This window comes from Eptesicus fuscus, chromosome 10 (assembly GCF_027574615.1).
Source record: "Eptesicus fuscus isolate TK198812 chromosome 10, DD_ASM_mEF_20220401, whole genome shotgun sequence".
Classification (NCBI taxonomy): domain Eukaryota; kingdom Metazoa; phylum Chordata; class Mammalia; order Chiroptera; family Vespertilionidae; genus Eptesicus; species Eptesicus fuscus.
In genome coordinates, this window is record NC_072482.1 from 15,425,881 (window position 1) to 15,444,512 (window position 18,632).

Sequence of the window (18,632 nt, forward strand, 5' to 3'; positions counted from 1 at the left end):
TCTGAAGAAAGGACTTTGGAGAGGTAGATGCAGAGCTGAAGATGCAGCGGGAGATGGAGGGCGGTGCAGGAGGGAGGTCATAGGAAGGCTGGGTCTAATGCTGATGCCAACGCTTGATCTGCAGAGGCTGCCCCCCACCTCCTACAGAGCTCCACAGAGCAGAGAGGGGGTGTGGACTGTCTCAGGGGACGGGGGACTGGGCTGTGTGTGGGGCCATGGCACTGCTCTCTGCAGGAGGCTTCACCTCTGGCTTCTGAGCCTAAGAACCTTGGACCCATTGGCCACAACCAGGGGGTGAGGGGTCAGGGAAGGGAGGGGAGTGGGTCAGCTATAGTTACAACGGTTACAACGAAGGATGAGCACGCGGTGTCCTCTTAAAAGACAGAAGAGAACAGCGCCAGGGACTCTGATCTGGGGCTAGACTCTGGGAAAGCAAAAATGCAGGCGCTTGGCAATGTGCAAATGAGCCAGGGGGAGAGGAGTCACAAGGGCAAAACCCTCAGGAGAAAACCAGGGCGAAACAGAAGAAGAGGAAACAATGAAAGTTGGACCGTGTGGAGTTTATAAGAAATGGATACTCGATGCTCAGTGGAAACTGTAGCTCTGGCTCTGGGGATGGGAGAACTTAAGTACGGATAATATGTAAATACTGTTTATAACTTGGAAAATCTGGAAGGCTCCGATGAGCTGAACTTTCTGAGGGTGCTCTGACAAGTATGAAGGAAGATGTTTGTGGCTGCGAGGAGAGGGCGCTGGATGTGGGATCTGAAAACGAGGGTCCGGAGCCAGCTCTGTGGGTTTGAGGGGAGGCAGGGACAGGCCCCAGCCCTCTCGTTTGCCTTGCGTCCTCGGCCGGAAGTGGCAGTACCGGCCCATCCACACGATGGTGTGAGGGCTGCCTCAGTCTCCTAGGATGACGACAGCGGAGTACCACACACTGGGTGCCTTACAACAGGAATCTATTCCTCAGTTTTAGAGAACAGAAGTCCAAAATCAGGCTCTAGAGGGTAAGTCTTTCTGCCTCTTTCAGCCTCTGGTGGCCCAAGGGGTCCGCAGCTTGTGCCTGCTGCCCTCCCATCTCTGCCGTCCTCACGTGGCCTTCTGCCCTGTCTCTGTGTGCCCTCTCCTCTTTTCATAAGGACACCAGTCATCGGACTTAGGGGCCACAATCAATCCAGGGCGATCTCATCTGGAGACGCGTTACTAATTACATCTGCAAAGACCCTTTTTCCAAATAAGGCCACACTCTGAGGTCCTGCGTGGACAAGAATTTGTGGGGGCCACTACTCACCCCACCACAGGGTCCAAATGCAACAAAGCAAGGGCACTGAGTATGTTCAAATATTTTCCACACCCTTCTTCTTCTGGTCCCTAAAAGACTACTCTCCTTCTAATGCCTCCTCCTGCACCTCGAACGGCTGCCATTGCCCCTCCATAAGTCCAGTCTCCCAGGCAGGCACTGCAGGCTCTGACCACTTTTCCTGGTTCTGTCGCTGGTGTTTTCCCACCCTCCCCACTGCATCCACCCAATGTTTCCAGACAACTGACTCCCTTTCAACCTCTATGACCCAGAGGAAACTTTTCCAAGAAGCTTTCTCAAAGGCCCTGTAGGAAAATTCCTCCTGCTCTGACCACCTTGGGCAGCTGTTGTTTCTCCAGGACAGTTAATCAGCTCTTCAGACCCCCTTGGAATAAGCCATCATTTACCTGTCTTGTCACTTGGCATTTTGGGAAGTTAAGCCTTTTCTTCTGCATCGACCAGGCCTCAGAGGATGGGAGAGTCTTTTTCTAGTTCTTTTTCTGGAATCTAGTTCTGCGCCTGGCACAATCCAGGTAGGTCCTCAGTAACTTACTGAATTATTTACTTCTCGCTGCACCAACTCTGCACCTGCCAAAATTTCTTCTTCAGCCACGTGTGGCTGCCTTTCCTGGTCACCTGGGTCCAAAGCAGCGATTTCAACCTTTCCCGCCTCCTGGCACATAAACTCATTAGTAAAATTCTGCGGCACACCAAAATGTATATTGTACTTTTTGCCAATCTGACAAAAAACCCCAAAACAAACAGATGGCTGTTGCTGTGTTGGCTGTGGTCATTTTTTAAATTTTTTATTTGACAACCTAAGGGAAAAGAGGTCTGTGTCCCTGACTCAGTCAGGAATTGCATGTTTTAAAAGTTCTTGCGGCACACCGGCCAGAAATCGCTGGTCTAAAGCAATGCCTTTTCCCCTGCGCTCCTGGAGGTCTGTCATACGCCCCCTTGTTTTGGTCCACTGTGTGTTTGTCTGATGGCCATTCATTCACAGACACTCATGAAGCGCTCACTCTGGCTCTGTGCTGGGCTCCACCCAGGCGCCAGCCTATCGGGCGATCTCATTCATTCTCCCACTCAGAGGGCAAGCAGACGTTCTCCTCCTTGCTCCTTTCCTTCTCTAGGGCCTACGTTCTAGGTGTCCTACACACTCAATTTGACTGTTCTATTCATTCTAATTGCATCAGTTCATTCTGAAAGGACAATGCCGAAGGAGGGACTGGATATGTTGTGAGCCTCAGTGAGGCGCTCCAGGCTCTCTGAGAAGCCACAACAGGGGACCAAGTCCCGAGCTCCGCAGCCACGGCCACTGGAGGAGGAGCCGGCTCCGAGAAGTGGTCCCCCGCCCCCTCCGCCCCTGCCTTCAGCCTTCCCCACCATGGTGACCGCGCTGTCCCACCAGGGCCTCTGACAGCCCCCTGAGAAGTCTTCCTGGGACCAGAGGAAGCTGTTGTTCCAACAGGACTTCCTGAGAGGACAGGCAGGGTTGTGGATTTGGGACAAATGGACCACAGTATGTGGAGGAGGGACCCTCCTGTGCACTAAGGCCGACTGGGCACGCACACTACATCCCTCCCCCCAGTCCAGCAGTAAGGCCCGTGGCCTTTCCGCCCGCACTAGCCAGAAAGCAGGATCGACAACCCCTGCCCTGTGTATAGGGGGTGGGGCGGGGGCATGAACAGCAAGCAGCATTGCTCCCCGGTGCCTCTCTGACCTGAGTATCTGAGATGCCCTGGGCAGGGACAGCGCGGCAGGGGGTCTTGGTGGCAGGGAGTCACTCACCAGCATTGTTCTGCTGCTTGGTGTTTTTGATGTAGGCAGAGAACTTGGAGAAGATGTCGATGCCTGCTGTGTTGGATTCCCGATGCTTCGCAGCCAGTCTGGGGTACCTGCAATGAAAGTCGCGGGGTTCTGGGGTCAGTGAGAACCTGGAGCTCCTTTAGGGGAGAATCTGTTCCCCTCCAAGTAGCACTCCTATCTCTAGCTGGATCTACAAACCCTTTGGGGTGTTACTCCCACCCTTTAGGAAGGGCGGGCATCTCAGCCCTCGCTCACCAATGGAGGATACGGGGGCCGGTGAGCTGCCTGCAGGGACAGTCTGGAGGCAGGAACCAGAACACCCTTCAGAGGGCCCAGGAGGTGCCGAATTCCTGGACCACCAACAATGCACCAATTAAAGGCCCGAATCAAAAATCTGCTCAAACTTGCCTCTGGCAAGGTCCCTGACAGTTCCCCAAAGCACATTAAAATCGCTACCCACTGCCAGGCCCCTCATTATATCCTGGAGCGAATTCTGGGAACAAAGAGATGCCACTGAGGCCTCAAAACCACTTCCCGAAAGGAAGGGTACCATGGTTCTCTTCTGAAACATCCTCCCCACACTCCTTATCTGTGTGCCAGAAGGTCAGCACCGGGCTCCATCAGCAGCAGAAGTGTTTTCTTTTCATATATACATATATATTTTATTTCAGAGAGGAAGGGTGAGGGAGAGAGAGAGATAGAAACATCAATGATGAAAGAGAATCATTGATCGGCTGCCTCCTGTACACCCCCTACTGGGGATTGAGCCCGCAACCCAGGCATGTGCCCTTGACCAGAATCAAACCTGGGACCCTTCAGTCCGCAGGCCAATGCTCTACCCACTGAGCCAAATCGGCTGGGGCAAGTGTTTTCAATTGTTTCATTTCTAAGTGTAGGTACAGATTTGCAAAGATCCAGCCCCTCTCCCTTGCACATTCTTTCATTTTGAAGCCAGAGAATATAAAAGGTACACTGGGGTTAGGACTGTTTACCATTGAGATAATAGTCCTTGAGACAGAATGAGATAAACTTGCCTGTTGGGAATCCATGGGTTTGACCCCATTCACACCATTAAAATGAACAATTCTGATTTTATATATATATATATTTCACATGCATTCTGTGTGTTTGGTCAGGCCGGGGTGAGAGGAGATGGAAGACAGTTACTTGGTTGTCATTATCATCAAGTCTGTGAACCTCTGTGACCTCTGGGTGAATAGCTGCCAACGGTGAGCTGTTTGGTTGCTTTATATTTGAAAAGCAAAACAGGTTTTTTTATTTAATGTTTTAAATAATTTGAACCAAAACGCCTTTAAAAATTATCTGTTGTTCTTTCATTTTTTCTGCTCCTCCTCTGGCCCATTAGCTAGGACTGTCCACTCTTGGGCCATGATAGGTCGCTGTTTAATTTCAGATAAACTCTGCTGTTTTACCCTCAAAGCCCCCAAATCCTTCATGAGCCTTGGCTAAACACCATGGATGAACTCTCTCCATCCACCAGGAGGGGGCGCTCTGAGCCTGTTCTGCACACACCCGTCTTCCTGAGTGTTACTGAGAATTTATCAAATTCATCTGCTCTGATTGGAGGCAAAAAGCAAGCTTTACTGCAAGATGCTAGGTAATCTACCAAGACCTGGGAATTTAGGATAACCTTTTCCTATTTTCGCCTTCTCATGGAGAATCTGGCATGCTCTTAGAATTGATTGCCTTAAGTTATTAATAGATATCCAATGCTTTGTTTTTGCTTGATAAGGTAAAAATGGAAAGAGAAAAGGGCCTAGAAAATGCATTTTTGTTTAGGTTTGGGTTTGTTAGGTGTGTGTTTTTTAATGCCATCATTTGTTCACACTTCCAGTAATCTGATCATTTCTTCATGAAACATGGGTGGGTGGTACCCAATCCAAGAGGGAGGACAAGGTCCACGTGGTCAGGGAGACCGTGGTAGTGCTGTTTGTTTTCTAAGCACTAGGACTCATTGAGACCTTACTGGAAAGAAGTTTGTCCTTTGGGGAGTGTGCCTTCAAATACGAATCTCACAGACTTCAGTAACTAGACTTGAGGAGGTTACTGTGTGCAGGATATTAAGTATATTTACTTCAGCTCCATATTCACACTATATTTTAAATACGCAGTAGGTGGGCTACAGAGTCCATCCTCTTTCTCCAAAGGCTAGAGAATAGTGTTTCATTCATAGAAACATCTTTGAAATAAGGTTGTGATGTCTGGTGACAGTCAAGGCAACAGCGAGTTTCTCTAACTCAGAGGTTAGCAGTCTACAGCCAGCAGGCCAAATCCAGCCCAACATCTGTTTACACGATTAAAACAAAATCAAAAGAGGGATATTACCTTGTGATGTGTGAAAATAACATGAAATTCAAATGTCAGTGTTCATGAATAAAATGTTATTGGAACATGGCCATGGCCATTCATTCACATACTGTCTACAGCTGCTTTCACTTTATAAGAGTGGGGTTGTGACCGAGACTATGTGTCCCACAAAGCCAAGCAGACTCGCTAACTGGCGCTACAGAAGAGTTTGCGGACCTCTGCTCTAACTAATGAAAATTTTTCTCCACTATTTTTAAGACATCTTATTTCAAATGTATTCATCTTAGACATGCACGTCAGCTTCATTCTGGGAAGTAAAACAGTTGCCATCTCCCCCCCCCAAAAAAAAAAAACACAAAACTTTCTTTTGTAAATAGTAGCAAAAATACATATATGATTGTAGATGGAAGGGCTCTCACTGGCCTAGAGTCCCAACTGACTTCTCATTGACCAGACATTGACCGCCACGCCACTGAAAAAGGGCCCCAGTGCAGGTAAATCAACATGCCGTACGCGCCTACCAGCAGCCAGGCCTTGACCCTGATGTTGGGGCTCCCCTGGAGAAAAAGAGAGTCAGTCTTCCTGTCCTTGTGGAGTGACCTTTGCTGATTTCAGGGGCTCCCCAGGCAGCTTGAGTGTTGACTTTCCTTTTTCTAATGAACTGAAAATTGAGTGGACTTGCCCTCTGTCCCTTCTCCATTATCTCTGCTTCCTCTTCTCACCAAACCTTCCCTGAGAAGCAGGCTAATGGCTTCCGACTCTTCCGACCTTTGATTGTGAGCTTGCCTTGTCCTGTCTCTGCTACTTAAGCAAATGAGCCTTGGAGGTGGACGGAATCTGGCTTATTCATTAAAAGACACCCACTGGGATCTGTGGTTTTAAGATCTAAGCTCACTCGTTGTCCTTACAGTCACAAAAGAGGCATTGACTTCTTTTTCTAACTCTTCAAGCTGCTATTCAATGAGCTCTTAAGCTATGTCAGTCACTAGGATAAGTAGCACTATCTTCTACAATAGTCCCTTGAAATCAACATTATGGTCATCATTCTATAGATGTGAGAACTAAATATTAGGAAGATTTTAAGCCTTGGCCAGTGTGACTCAGTTGGTTGAGCATAGTCCCATGCACTGAGAAGTTGCTGGTTCAATTCCCAGTGAGGGCACATGCCTGGATTGCAGGCTCGATCCCTAGTAGAGGGCATGCAAGAGGTAGCCAATTGATGTTTCTCTCTCCCTCTCCCTTTCTCTCTCTCTAAAATCAATAAAAGCAGGAGCTCCAGTGGCACAATCGGTTAGCGCGCGGTACTTATAAAATCAATAAAAGCATTTTTTTAAAGGAAAGGTTTTAAGTAATTTACCTGTAGCAGAGACCACTCATGCTCAATAAGTATCCATGTGTTACTCTGCATTTCCCAGCTTCTCACTCTCAGTTTGGTTGGGATCATGTGACTGGATCCTCACCAACAGGATGTCACCAATTGGCTCCTCCCAATTGATTTCTTCTTTTTTTTTTTATCCTCACCCAAAATTTTTTTTTTTAATTGATTTGAGAGAAAGAGAGAAACATCAATTGGTTGCCTGCCTGCATGCACCCTGACTGGGCAATCTGGGCATGTGCCCTGACAGGGAATTGAACCCTTGACCTTTTGGTGTATGGGACAATGCTCCAACCAACTGAGCCACAGCAGCCAGGGCTCTCCCTGTTGATTTCTCTACCTCTTTCTCTTCCAATCTCTGCCCTCCTCATCTCCCTGTCCCCAACCTGGAAAGTCAGCCTGAAAACTGACTCTCCAGCACATTCACTTAGAACTTTTCATGTACCCTACAGGATAAAGTCAGAGCTCTATACATAATATTATTTTTCTATTAAAAAAAAAAGAACTTTGGTGATTGTCTTAATCCCTAATTATAATTCAATATAACAAACAGGTCCCGTTCCAGCTACTTTTAGACCCCATCTGCCCTTTACTCCTCTTTTCCTTAGGGAGCAGCTTACGTACTTGACAGGAAACTACAGCCCCTGGTCTCCCCTCCCCGTGCCCTTTCTCAGAAGAGATGCTGCTCTCAGTCCGTTTTCTCATGTCTAATTATAACCTCAGAGCAGACCTGGTCCATTTACAACTCTTATTCATGCCTTCGTGTGGCTTTGAGTTGTGGGTTGCCTCTCTCCTGGCTTATTTTCATTTCATTAGCCTTTCAGCTCTCTTTCTGAAATGAGGGAGATTTTGCCCTCACGTGGTGGTCTTCCAGGCCAAGTGAACTGGAGAGAGGACTTCTTTAGGGGGATGGAGGGTGCTGACCTTCCCAGTGCTCCTGAAGTCATTCTTAGGGGGAGTGGTCTGCTCACTCTTGGAGTTGGACTTTATGGAGCAATTTTGAGACTGGCAGCTCTTTGGGGGTGAGGAGGGGTGCCCTGGACTGTCTCTTTGAAAAGAGGGTCTTATGCTCTGAATGAACGAGGCCCCTTTGGAAATCCGCCCCCTCAACGTTAGCACTGTGATATTTTCAATTCCCACATGGCCCCTCCCTGCCGTTAGCTGTGGAGAGAAACAGCTCATTACTTGTCAGGGGTCAGAGTCTCCTCCAGGAACTCCTCGATCTTATTGACGTCCGTCTTCACGTCCCCGTTGAAGGTCAGGAAGGGCGGATGGGTGCCAGGGGCAAGGTTGTGCAGGTCGGCTGGCTTTCTGTGGAGAGAGCAAGATTCAGGGTGGCTGACACCTGGGCACCTTACGTTCGGGGGCCTGTCATACATTACACTCCTGAGCTGTCCAACGTGCCTGTCAGCAAAACAGACTTACAGTGTAGGGTGGGGGGCTCGGGGCGGGGGGGGAGGGGGGGGCTGGAGAGGTTCTGAGGGGGGTGGGGTGACATGGGAAGTCCCTGGGAGAGGAGCTAGCTAAGAGGAAGGAGCTGAGTACTATTTAAGACAGAGTAATGGCAGGTGACTATGTAATTAGTGCCAAGCGTTCAGGGCAGAGGATGGACTTTGCTTTCAAAGGTTCCTTCACCGCTTAGCTTAACAAAAATGCCCTGCCCCGAATTCCCAACTTCATACATGAATGAGTGCAACCCTCGCACCTTTACACTAAGAAGTGCCCTCTGCGTGGTTAAGGGTATATTCAACAGGAAGGGGAGTGAGCTTGGGTCTGACAGGGGCCCTGTTCGTGCCCACCGGGGCTTCTGGGCTCCCACCAGCTGTGGGGATGCAAGAGAGGGACGGAGCCAAGTCAGGGGGAGGGGGCTGGCAGATGCGGGGAGGCGAGGGAGGGGGCGCACTGGGAAGAGAGGAGGAAGCGGAGGAATCGCGATGGAGCCTTCCAGGAGCAGGCTGGACCCGGGATTCGCCCCATGCTCTCTCAGGTGCCACACTTGTGCGAGTCCTGAGCGGAAAACAGCAGATGGGGAAACTGAAGAAAAGTAAACAGCGGGAGAGGAGGAATCTGTAATGCTGCAAATTCCTGGCCTAATCAGTCTGGGAGGGGAAGAGAGGAATTTCAATTACCGTGCTGCTCCCATATCGCCCCCCCCAAACACACTCTGCCCAGCTGCACTCGGCACTTGGAGCTCCTTAGACAACTGAGACTGAAAGTACTTTTAAAATCTAATATACTGATTAATCTAATCAGTCCCTTTGTTTGCTTTGTACGCGTCCCTCATTTCAGACAATGTAAGAACATTCTTTACCTCCCCCTCCTGTTTCTGTGTGTGTTTTTAGAGCTGCAATGCTTGGGTTCTCAGCTGGGAGGGGAAATCCATACTGATTTTATTTTTTAGCAATTACCTCTCTAGCTTAAAGATACAGAGATTTTTTTTTCTTTTTTGCTTTTGTTCCTGTGACTGGAGAGAGCAGTGGCCTCTGGAGTCGGGCATCCTGGGAAGCATTGCCCATGGCTGTGAGGCTCCGCTGGACGTTGCCAGTGGGTGCTGGTCAGCTGTGGTCCTCTCTCTGGCCCTCTTCAGCATTTATGGTTGAAGTTAGATACTTGGCATTTACATACATATTGCCAGGTCGAATTCACGGGTTACCGAGTGTACCAGCCTCTTCCCCTGACTGACCTGCAGCTCCCTGAGGCAGGGGTGATGCTAAGAACAGCCAACACGTGCGGAGCTCTTGCTCTGAGCAGGCCCAGCACCGAGAGCAGATGCTTCCCACGGCTGCTCACTAACTCCTCACAGTGACCCTCAGCAAGGCAGATGAGGAAACTGAGGCTCATAAAAGAAGGTGCCCTAACCGGTTTGGCTCAGTGGATAGAGCATCGGCCTGCGGACTGAAGGGTCCCAGGTTCGATTCCGGTCAAGGGCATGTACCTTGGTTGCGGGCACATCCCCAGTAAGGAGTGTGCAGGAGGCAGCTGATCGGTGTTTCTAACTTTCTATCCCTCTCCCTTCCTCTCTGTAAAAAATCAATAAAATATATATTTTTTTAAAAAGTAAGGTAACTTGTCCAAGGTCACTCAGCCAATAAATGCTGGTGCCAGGAAAATAAATCAGTTTTGGAAATTGCTAAACTTCTTGGAGTGTATTATATCATACATTTAAAAAGTTCCTTAACTATTTATTATATATATACATCTTCCTTCCTTCCTTCCTTCCTTTCTTCCTTCCTTCCTTCCTTCCTTCCTCCCTCCCTCCCTCCGTCCCTCCCTTCCTTCCTTCCTCCTCCTTATCTTTTTCTTTCTTTTGGCTGTGAGAAAGTTTGCTTATCTGTAAAACAGGAGTTGGGATACTTGCTGTCCTCCCACACAGGGTGTTGGCAGGGTCAGATGTGATAACAGATGTGAAGGAACAGCACAAGCGCGTGAGGAATGCTGGGTGGCTCCCTCTGCCATTCTGAGCTCCAGGTAACACACAAATCCATGCTTATGGGTGGTAATCCAGAGACCTCCTCTATTCCACTGAAGGAAGCTACTCCCTTTAGTTGTCACAGACAGTAACTTCACAGCAGATGCATGCTCATTTATTTGACAGATATTAGCTGGTGTCTAAGTAAATCAGCTGCTATGACTGATATAAGAAAACAAAACATGACCCCAGCCTCTTCCTGAGGGACTTAAGGTCTCATTTAGAGGACAAACGGTGTGCTGTGAAGACAATGGCATTTGAGCCAAGGAGAGCGGGTCTAGGAGCAGCCCCTCCAGTTCGAGATGGCACTTGGGAAAGGCATTGAGACGTGTCCCTCTCAGTTTCCTTGTATAAAATGAAGAAGACAGGCCTTCACAAGGTCATCTGCTGTGTGATACTTTTATGAAAAAGCACTCACTAGTGGTACAGTGCTGGGACTGTGGATACCACAGTAGGTGAAATACCAAATGAGGATACCAGGCAACAGGGACAAGAGGTGCTGGGAGTTTGGAGGAGGTTGAGTGACAGACGCCTCTGAGAGCAGAGGTGGGAGGGGTGGCTTCCCAGGGGAGGGCCACGCTGCAGGGGGCACTGGGACAACCTGTCCTTTCAGGAAGATGGGGACAGCCTCTGGGAGGCAGGGAGCATCTGCCAGGTGCTGGAGGCTAGCGAGAACAGGGCAGCAGAAGGCCGTCCGACCGGACAGCGGCCGCAAGTCAGAGAGAAGCGTGGAGAGAATGTTGGGAAGAACCAAGGAAAAGACCAAGGCAAAGGAAGGCTGCAGAGGAGTTATTCCGCAGGCGCTGGGAGGTGTCACAGGTGTCCTGAGCAGAGGGAGCCATGTGATTAGAGCATCATTTTAGAGAGAATAACCTTAATACAATATAAGGGGGGGGGGGGAGTGAGAGACCTGTAAGGATCCAGAAGGAGGAAGACCAGTTTGAAGAGCAAACAATGCAGCTGGCAGCAGTGGGGCCTGAACCAGACGTGGGCTGTGAGAATGAACAAGAGAGCTTGGAGTAAGAGATGGCCCAGTGGCAGAGTCACTGACGGACAATGAAGGTGGCAAGAGAAGGGAGCTGGAAATGCTTCAGCTTAGAAAATGGGAGAACAAAGAAATTCAAGAGGGGAGCCCAACTCAAAGGAAATGGACAGATAGAATTCTCTACATAAAGAGTTTGAAGTGATCACTGAAAATGCAGGTGACATAACTAGAAGATAGCAGGTTCTGGGTACAGGACAATCTGCATAAAGGTGACTGAGGAAGATGCTGAGCTCACAGGGAAGAAAGTCGAGGCATATGATAAAACATTCAGGGAGTGAGCTCCCAGCGATGCCACACTTAAAAGACAGGCGGCCGAGAGGAAATAGAAAACAAGATTGAAAAGAGGGTGAGTTAATACAAAATAACAGTGAATAAACTGTAATTGAAAAAAAATAAAATAATGAGGCTCCTGATAGCGAACAATGCCTGGCATTTTTAGGAGGCATTTAAAAAAGGAACACTAGTAACTTCCCATCCTGCATGTAACCCAGAGCTCTCACACTAAGGAACCCTAAGGATGGGATGGAGCAGGGGAAATGGGCTGGATCCCAGCTCCCTGGAAACTCAGACTCTGGCCCCTGAAGCCCTGCTAGATCCCCCAGGTAGGGGGCCCTAGAACTATGGGAATGGCTGACTCCTGGATTTTAAGATGTTCTGCCCATCTCTGTGCCAGGCATTCTCAACTGGGTACCCTCCGCCCATTCCCTCCTTCTTCCTTGCTAATTGGACTCTCCTAATCTGGGCATCGAAGTGCTCAGCCCCAAGCGAGACACTGGCTTTTGCAGCCTCTTGTCACTAGGGATCTGGCCGAGGAGGCTGCCGAGAGCCATGGGAAGGCTTTTCCCTCCCTCATGGGAGGTTCTCTGTCTGCAGCTAAACACGTTCCTCATGAACATAGCACCTTTTACCTTTTCAGATCCACAGTGGTGACATTGAACACGACTCCTTTCAGCCAGAGGATCATAAAGAGGCGCTGAGAGAAGGGACAGTTGCCGATGCTTTCCCCATCGATCCCAGCCTAGGAAAAAGAGAGCAGAGTCCTGAGCTGTACATGCATATCAGCAAGAAGGAACTCCCAAACAATGGTCTGAAGAGAACTGACTAAACCCTGCCCCAGCCCAACCCCTGAAGGTATTCGCCCTTGTCTTCCTAGCGTCTCTGCGGGGCAATGCCTGGCATAGGGTAAGGGCTGGACAGAATTTGAATTTCCAGTATGGCGATTATGTAGAGTCATGGCTTTCTGAAACCATAGAACCCTAGATTCTGAGGGGAAAAGAGAACTTCAATATCACATCGTCTAACACAATGGTTCTCAACCTTTCTAATGACGCGACCCTTTAATACAGTTCCTCATGTTGTGGTGAACCCCAACCATAAAATTATTTTTGTTGCTACTTCATAACTGTAATTTTGCTACTGTTATGAATCGTAATGTAAATATCTGTGTTTTCCGATGGTCTTAGGCGACCCTGCTAGCGGTTCTGACCCACAGGTTGAGAACTGCTGCTATAGAGCCCAAGACCAAGACTGTTAATGAATCGTAATGTAAATATCTGTGTTTTCTGATGGTCTTAGGTGACCCAGCTAGCGGTTCTCAACCTGTGGGTCACAGGTTGAGAACTGCTGCTGTAGAGCCCAAGACCATCGGAAAACACAGATATTTACATTATGATTTATTAACAGTAGCAAAATTACAGTTATGAAGTAGCAACAAAAATAATTTTATGGTTGGGGGTCACCACAACATGAGGAACTGTATTAAAGGGTCGCGGCATTAGGAAGGTTGAGAACCACTGGTCTAACACCAATGATATTGGACCACCAACTGCTGCACCCCAAGTAATCATCGAGTCTGTGCTTGACCATCCCCACTAACCAACCAGTAATTTAGAAATGCTTTTCTTTGGCTCTTCCTAACCTAAATATGTTCCTCTGTACTTTACCCTCTCTGACCCTTTGGGCCTTGCTCCATGAGGGTGCCGTGAGTACAAACACCTGAGGCTTCGACCCTATCTCCCTATATCTCACTAGTCAGCAGACTCAAGACTTTAATCAATACACTTAGTTCTGACTAGTACTGGACCGTCAGTCTCAATAAACCATTCATTTTGAAGTATCCTTTCACCGAACAAATACATATTGACTATTGATTATGTGCAAGACACTGGAGGAAATTATACAGGGGATTCAAAGGAATCATGGCCTTGTGGGCTGGGCGGGGGATAGACAGGAACACAAATATGACAATAGCAGATAGCATTACTGGGCACTGGCATGCTCTGCTCATCACACCTCCCCTTCTCGGAACCCTCCTCAAAACAGCATGTCTTATGTTTTTGCTTTTGTAACGTCTGAAAGGCAAGTCTATCTTTACTTCTGAGTGGGTTGCAAGGACATGAATTTTATAAGAATTCATTCTCAGCAAACATAAACACACAGAAAGGCTGGAGAACTGATCTCTATGTAATTTATTTCCCCGGAGTGGTTTATGGTCCCCAGACATGGTACGTAGCGGGAGAAGTCACCCACTCTCCCTGGTTTGCTGCTGGCTCCCCTGGACACCGTGGCCTCATCTGGTGGCCCAGGCACCCGGCTCCTCTGACAGGGAGGCCCGAGAGGGGAGGCCCCCAGACCTACTAGCAAAGCTGCAAACAATCCAACATACTGAAATAGGGACTTACTAAGATTTTTTTTTTTAAGGGAGTAAAGCAATGCATTCTCAAAGCTCAACACATTATTTCCCCCCTGAGGTTTGCTTTGCTGTGGCCTTAGTGTGGAGGAGTGAGGCCTTGCGTACCGAGAGCCTAATTGTGTGCCTATTTCTGTCTTGCAAATCACTCCCAGCAGAGGTTCGGGTTTATAATGGAAAACTGGCGCCTTTGCCGGTGTTGGTTGTAGGTAATTGCTATGAAATTACAGTTATTTTACCTCTCTCTTAACTGCACCGAGAGCCCCATCCCTATTCAGTTCTCACTTTTCCCCGGTGCTGGAAACAGACCCACCCCTGAGTAGTCGAGATGCCCTGGGCTCCGTTATATAAAATCTGAAAGATGGGAGGGCACTTGTGTGCTTGCCAGCAGAGCTAAAGTTACCGATAAAGCTACTCGAGACAGGCAACTATTACGCTAACAATAGCTTGAAGCTAACTTGAGTTTGTGATGTCAGAGTCCTCACTCAGCAGGTACCTGGTACTTGGTCCTTTAAGACATCATAACAAAGGCACTTTCCCCAGGGCTGGTTCCAATGTAAGGAACAACTGAAGAATTAAAAAACAAAACAACAAAAGACACATTCACAAACTAGCTTCTGTTTTACCTCTGGTGGTAAGAGGGTGATAGGGAATTGAAGGAGGAACTAGTAAAGTACTAGAATTCTTATTAGCTGGACAAAAATTTTATAATAATGATAGTAATAATAACTCATTTCTATATTGCCAGGCATTGTTCTAAGTGCTTTACATCTATTGCTAATTCATGAGAAGTGGGATATTATAACCCTTCTACAAATGTGGAAACTGAGGCACAGAGAGGGCCATTCATATACCTGCTGGCCATTTTGTCTTCTTTGGAGAAATGTCTGTTCAAGTCCTTAGCCCATTTTTAAGGGTTATGTGTGGAGATTTTTTGTTTTGTTTTGTTAATCTTCACCCAAGTATATATATTTTACTAGAGGCCTGGTGCACGAAATTTTTGCACTGGCTGGAGGTGGGGGTCCCTCAGCCCAGCATGCCCCTCTCACAGTCCAGGAGCCCTTGGAGGATGTCCAACTGACAGCTTAGGCCCGCTCCCCCGAACATCCTTAGCACTACCCCGGAGGCGGGAGAGGCTCCCGCCACTGGCAATGCGCTCGCCAACCATGAGCCCGGCCTAGGGCTTCTGGCTGAGCAGCACTCCCCCTGTGGGAGTGCACTGACCATCAGGGGGCAGCTCCTGCGTTGAGTGTCTGCCCCCCTGGTGGTCAATGGGTGTCATAGCAACCAGTCATTCCACCATTTGGTCGATTTGCATATTAGGGTTTTATTATATAGGATTGGTTTTTTGAGAGAGGGAAACATCAATGTGAGAGAGAAACATCTATTGGTTGCCTCCTATACCCCCCATGACTAGGAGTGAACCCGAAACCTAGGTATGTGTCCTGACCTGACTGGAAATCAATCCCACCACGTTTTGATGTAGGAAAAGATGCTCCAATCAACTGAACCACCCAGCAAGGGCCCCATTTTTTCACTATTGAGTTGTTCAGCTTTTTCTTTTCCTCATTCACAAATTCATCAGTCCTGGGGCCTGAATGAACCATTTGTTAAATCCATGGGTTAAATGGGGTGAGCTTGTGGCAACCATTTAAAACATCAACCAAGAAGAATGAGGTGGGGCTCCACGGGATGCCAGACCCTAAAAAGTGTGAGGGAAAATCCAAGCAGACTTTGGTCCAAACAGGCTCTGAGCACTGGGACTGGAGTCAGGAACAAAGAGGTGTAGCAGGTTGAATAATGCCCCTCTCCAAACTCATGTCCACCCAGAACCTGTGAGTGTGACCGTATTTGGAAATAGGGTCTTTGCAGGTGAAATCAAGTTTAAATGAAGTCACACTGAGTTAGGGTGGGCCCTAAATATAACTGGTGTCCTTATAAGAAGACAGAGACAGAGATTGGAGTGATGACCAAGGAACCCCAAGCATTGCCAGAAAGTGCAGAAGTTAAGAGAGACAAGATTCTTCCTGGAGAGGCTGGAGAAAGCATGGCTCTGCTGACACCCTGATTTCAAACTTCCAGGCTTCAGAACGCTGAGAGAATACATTTCTGTTGTTATAAGCCACTCAGTTTATGGTCATTGGTTATGGCAGCCACAGGAAACTAATGCAAGCACAAGAGTGTGGGAAGCAGAATGGTGCACAGCTAATGGCAAAGTTCTCAAGTTCACAATTCTGCTTTGCCATGGGCCTAGTGGACATGCTCACAATTGCCAGCCAGCTACACCCCCAAAGTACTTCCTATAACCTAGAGTAAATGTATTGACTGTCAGTTACACTATATTATCTATAATAATAATAGGGTAATATGCTAATTAGACTGGATGTCCTTCTGGACGTCCTTCCTTCCGGACAAAGCCACAGCAGGCGGGGGCCGAGGCAGAGGCCCCTCCTCCCAGCTGCGGCGGCAATGGGCAGGGGCCGGGGCCAAAGGCCTTGCCCGAATTTCATGCATCCAGCCTCTAGTATTACATATTATGTTACACTATATCAGTGATGGGCAACCTTTTGAGCTTGGTGTGTCAAACTTCGCCAAAAAACTGAGCATAACTCGGGTAGTGTGTCACTTTGAGGAAAAAAACTAACTCCAAGACTCTAGTCGCAAATGTTTCATCCTTAGGAGCAGCAAATGTTTCATCCTCAGCATGCGGCCGCGTGTCATCAGAAATGGCTACGCGTGTCAGTGCTGACATGCGTGTCATAGGTTCGCCATCACTGCACTATATTATATTATATATTGTACGATAAATAAAACTTATAAAATATCATACAGTATACTAGAGGCCCGGTGCATGAATCCATGCACCGGGCCAGTTTTGGCCCGATCTCCGCAGGCCAGGCCATGGGACCCAACCAGTGTACAAATTCACGCACTGGGCCTCTAGTATGCATATAAGATCTTTGGTTAATCTCTGCCCCCTTTCTCTCCTCCCCACTTCCCTCTGAGATTCATCAGTCTGTTCCATGTTTCCATGCCTGTGTGTTGAGAGTCTGCCCCCTGGTGGTCAGTGCATGTCATAGCTACTGGTCGAATGGTTGAATGGTTGTTTAGGCTTCTATATCCTATATAATAAAAGGGTAATATGCAAATTGACCCTAAAGGCGGAATGACCAGAACGACCGCTCGACCAGTCACTATGAGGTGCACTGACCACCTCTCGATCCCTTTCCCCAGCCAGCAGGCTCCAATCGCCCTATGGCAAACAGGGAACTGGGGATGCATGGCAGGGGACACGGGTGGTGCCAGGCCAAGGCCCCCGCCCCACCAGTCACCCCACACACAGAGGGCAACCTGCAGTGGGGGTGGGGCTGATGAGCAGGCGGGAACGGCCAACCTCTCGGTCCCTTCCCCCGGCTATCAGGCTCCGACCAGGGAAGATGCCCCTGATCACAGGCCAGGCCTAGAGACCATACCAATGCATGAATTTTGTGCACCCGGCCTCTAGTATATAATATCAAGTGATAATAATAGCATAATGTAATTACATAGGTTGTATGATTATACACTATATGTTTTATGCTGGGAAAGTCATTATATGTCTTTCATGTAGTCTTTCCTGCTATACAAAAAGCTCGTCTACCCCCAAAACATGAGCCATGTCTTATTTACTTTGACTTCAGCAGCAACAAGCTGCCGGAGACTTAGTTGATACTCAGTGCCTGTTAGAGTGGATGCCTGTTGAGGGGAGGGTGACATCACTCCCTCTTTATGGACTGACTATCTCAAAATGCTGACGTTGGCACTCTGAAGAGTGTCCTGAGAAACAAGCAGAAGACCATGGCTCTATACCCACCCCTGCCTCCAATTCACTGTGTGACCCTGACTAGGCCAGTCACCTCCTCTGTTGGCCTCAGTCATTGCACTCAGAACTTCCTGCAATTTTGTGAATTCAAGTGGCTAATGGATATTTATTTAGACAGCAGTTCTCAAACATTTTGGTCTCAGAATCCTTATGTACCTTTAAAGATTGTTGAGGATCCCAAAGATCTTTTATGTTGGTTATAGCTATCAATATCTATTATATTTTAAATGAAAGCCAAAAATATTTTAAATATTTACTTACTTATTCATTCAAATATTATAACAATAAACATATAACACTAGAGGCCCGGTGCACGAATTCATGCACGGGTGGGGGCCATTGGGGCCTGGCTGGCAATCAGGGCCATTGGGGCCGGCCGGCCGGGGGAAGGGACCCTGGGAAGTTGGCCAGCCACGGGAGGTTGGCTGTGGGAGAGCACTGAACACCAGGGAGCAGCTCTTGTGTTGAGCAACTGCCCCCTAGTGGTCAGAGCGTGTCATAGCTACCGGCCAATTGTCCAGTCGTCCAGTCCTAACGGTTGCTTAGGCTTTTATATATATAGATAAATAACATGTTTTAATATATAGAAAGAAACTCTTTTTTAAAGAAATTTAGTAATGTAAGTAAATTGGTTGACGTATACATATGATTAAGTTTTGGCTTTACAGAGACACAGCTGGAAAAGGGGGGAGTAACTTAATAAACTTTTCAGATAGTTGTGGGTATTTTTCTTTAATACCATACTGAAACTCAAC

General features: G+C 48.0%; 1 protein-coding gene across 3 annotated transcripts in view; it reads right to left on the reverse strand.

Annotated features, from left to right (window-relative positions):
- CLIC5 (chloride intracellular channel 5) overlaps window positions 1–18,632 on the reverse strand; it is a 179,707-nt gene that overhangs the window by 59,964 nt on the left and 101,111 nt on the right. For all 3 annotated transcript variants that reach the window (XM_054722026.1, XM_008153222.3, XM_008153224.3), the window contains exons 2-4: window positions 12,235–12,344; window positions 7,998–8,123; window positions 3,092–3,198 (exon numbers count right to left, since the gene is read on the reverse strand). In XM_054722026.1, the coding sequence (XP_054578001.1) occupies window positions 3,092–3,198; window positions 7,998–8,123; window positions 12,235–12,344 (343 nt within the window). The remainder of the gene's footprint in view (window positions 1–3,091; window positions 3,199–7,997; window positions 8,124–12,234; window positions 12,345–18,632) is intronic.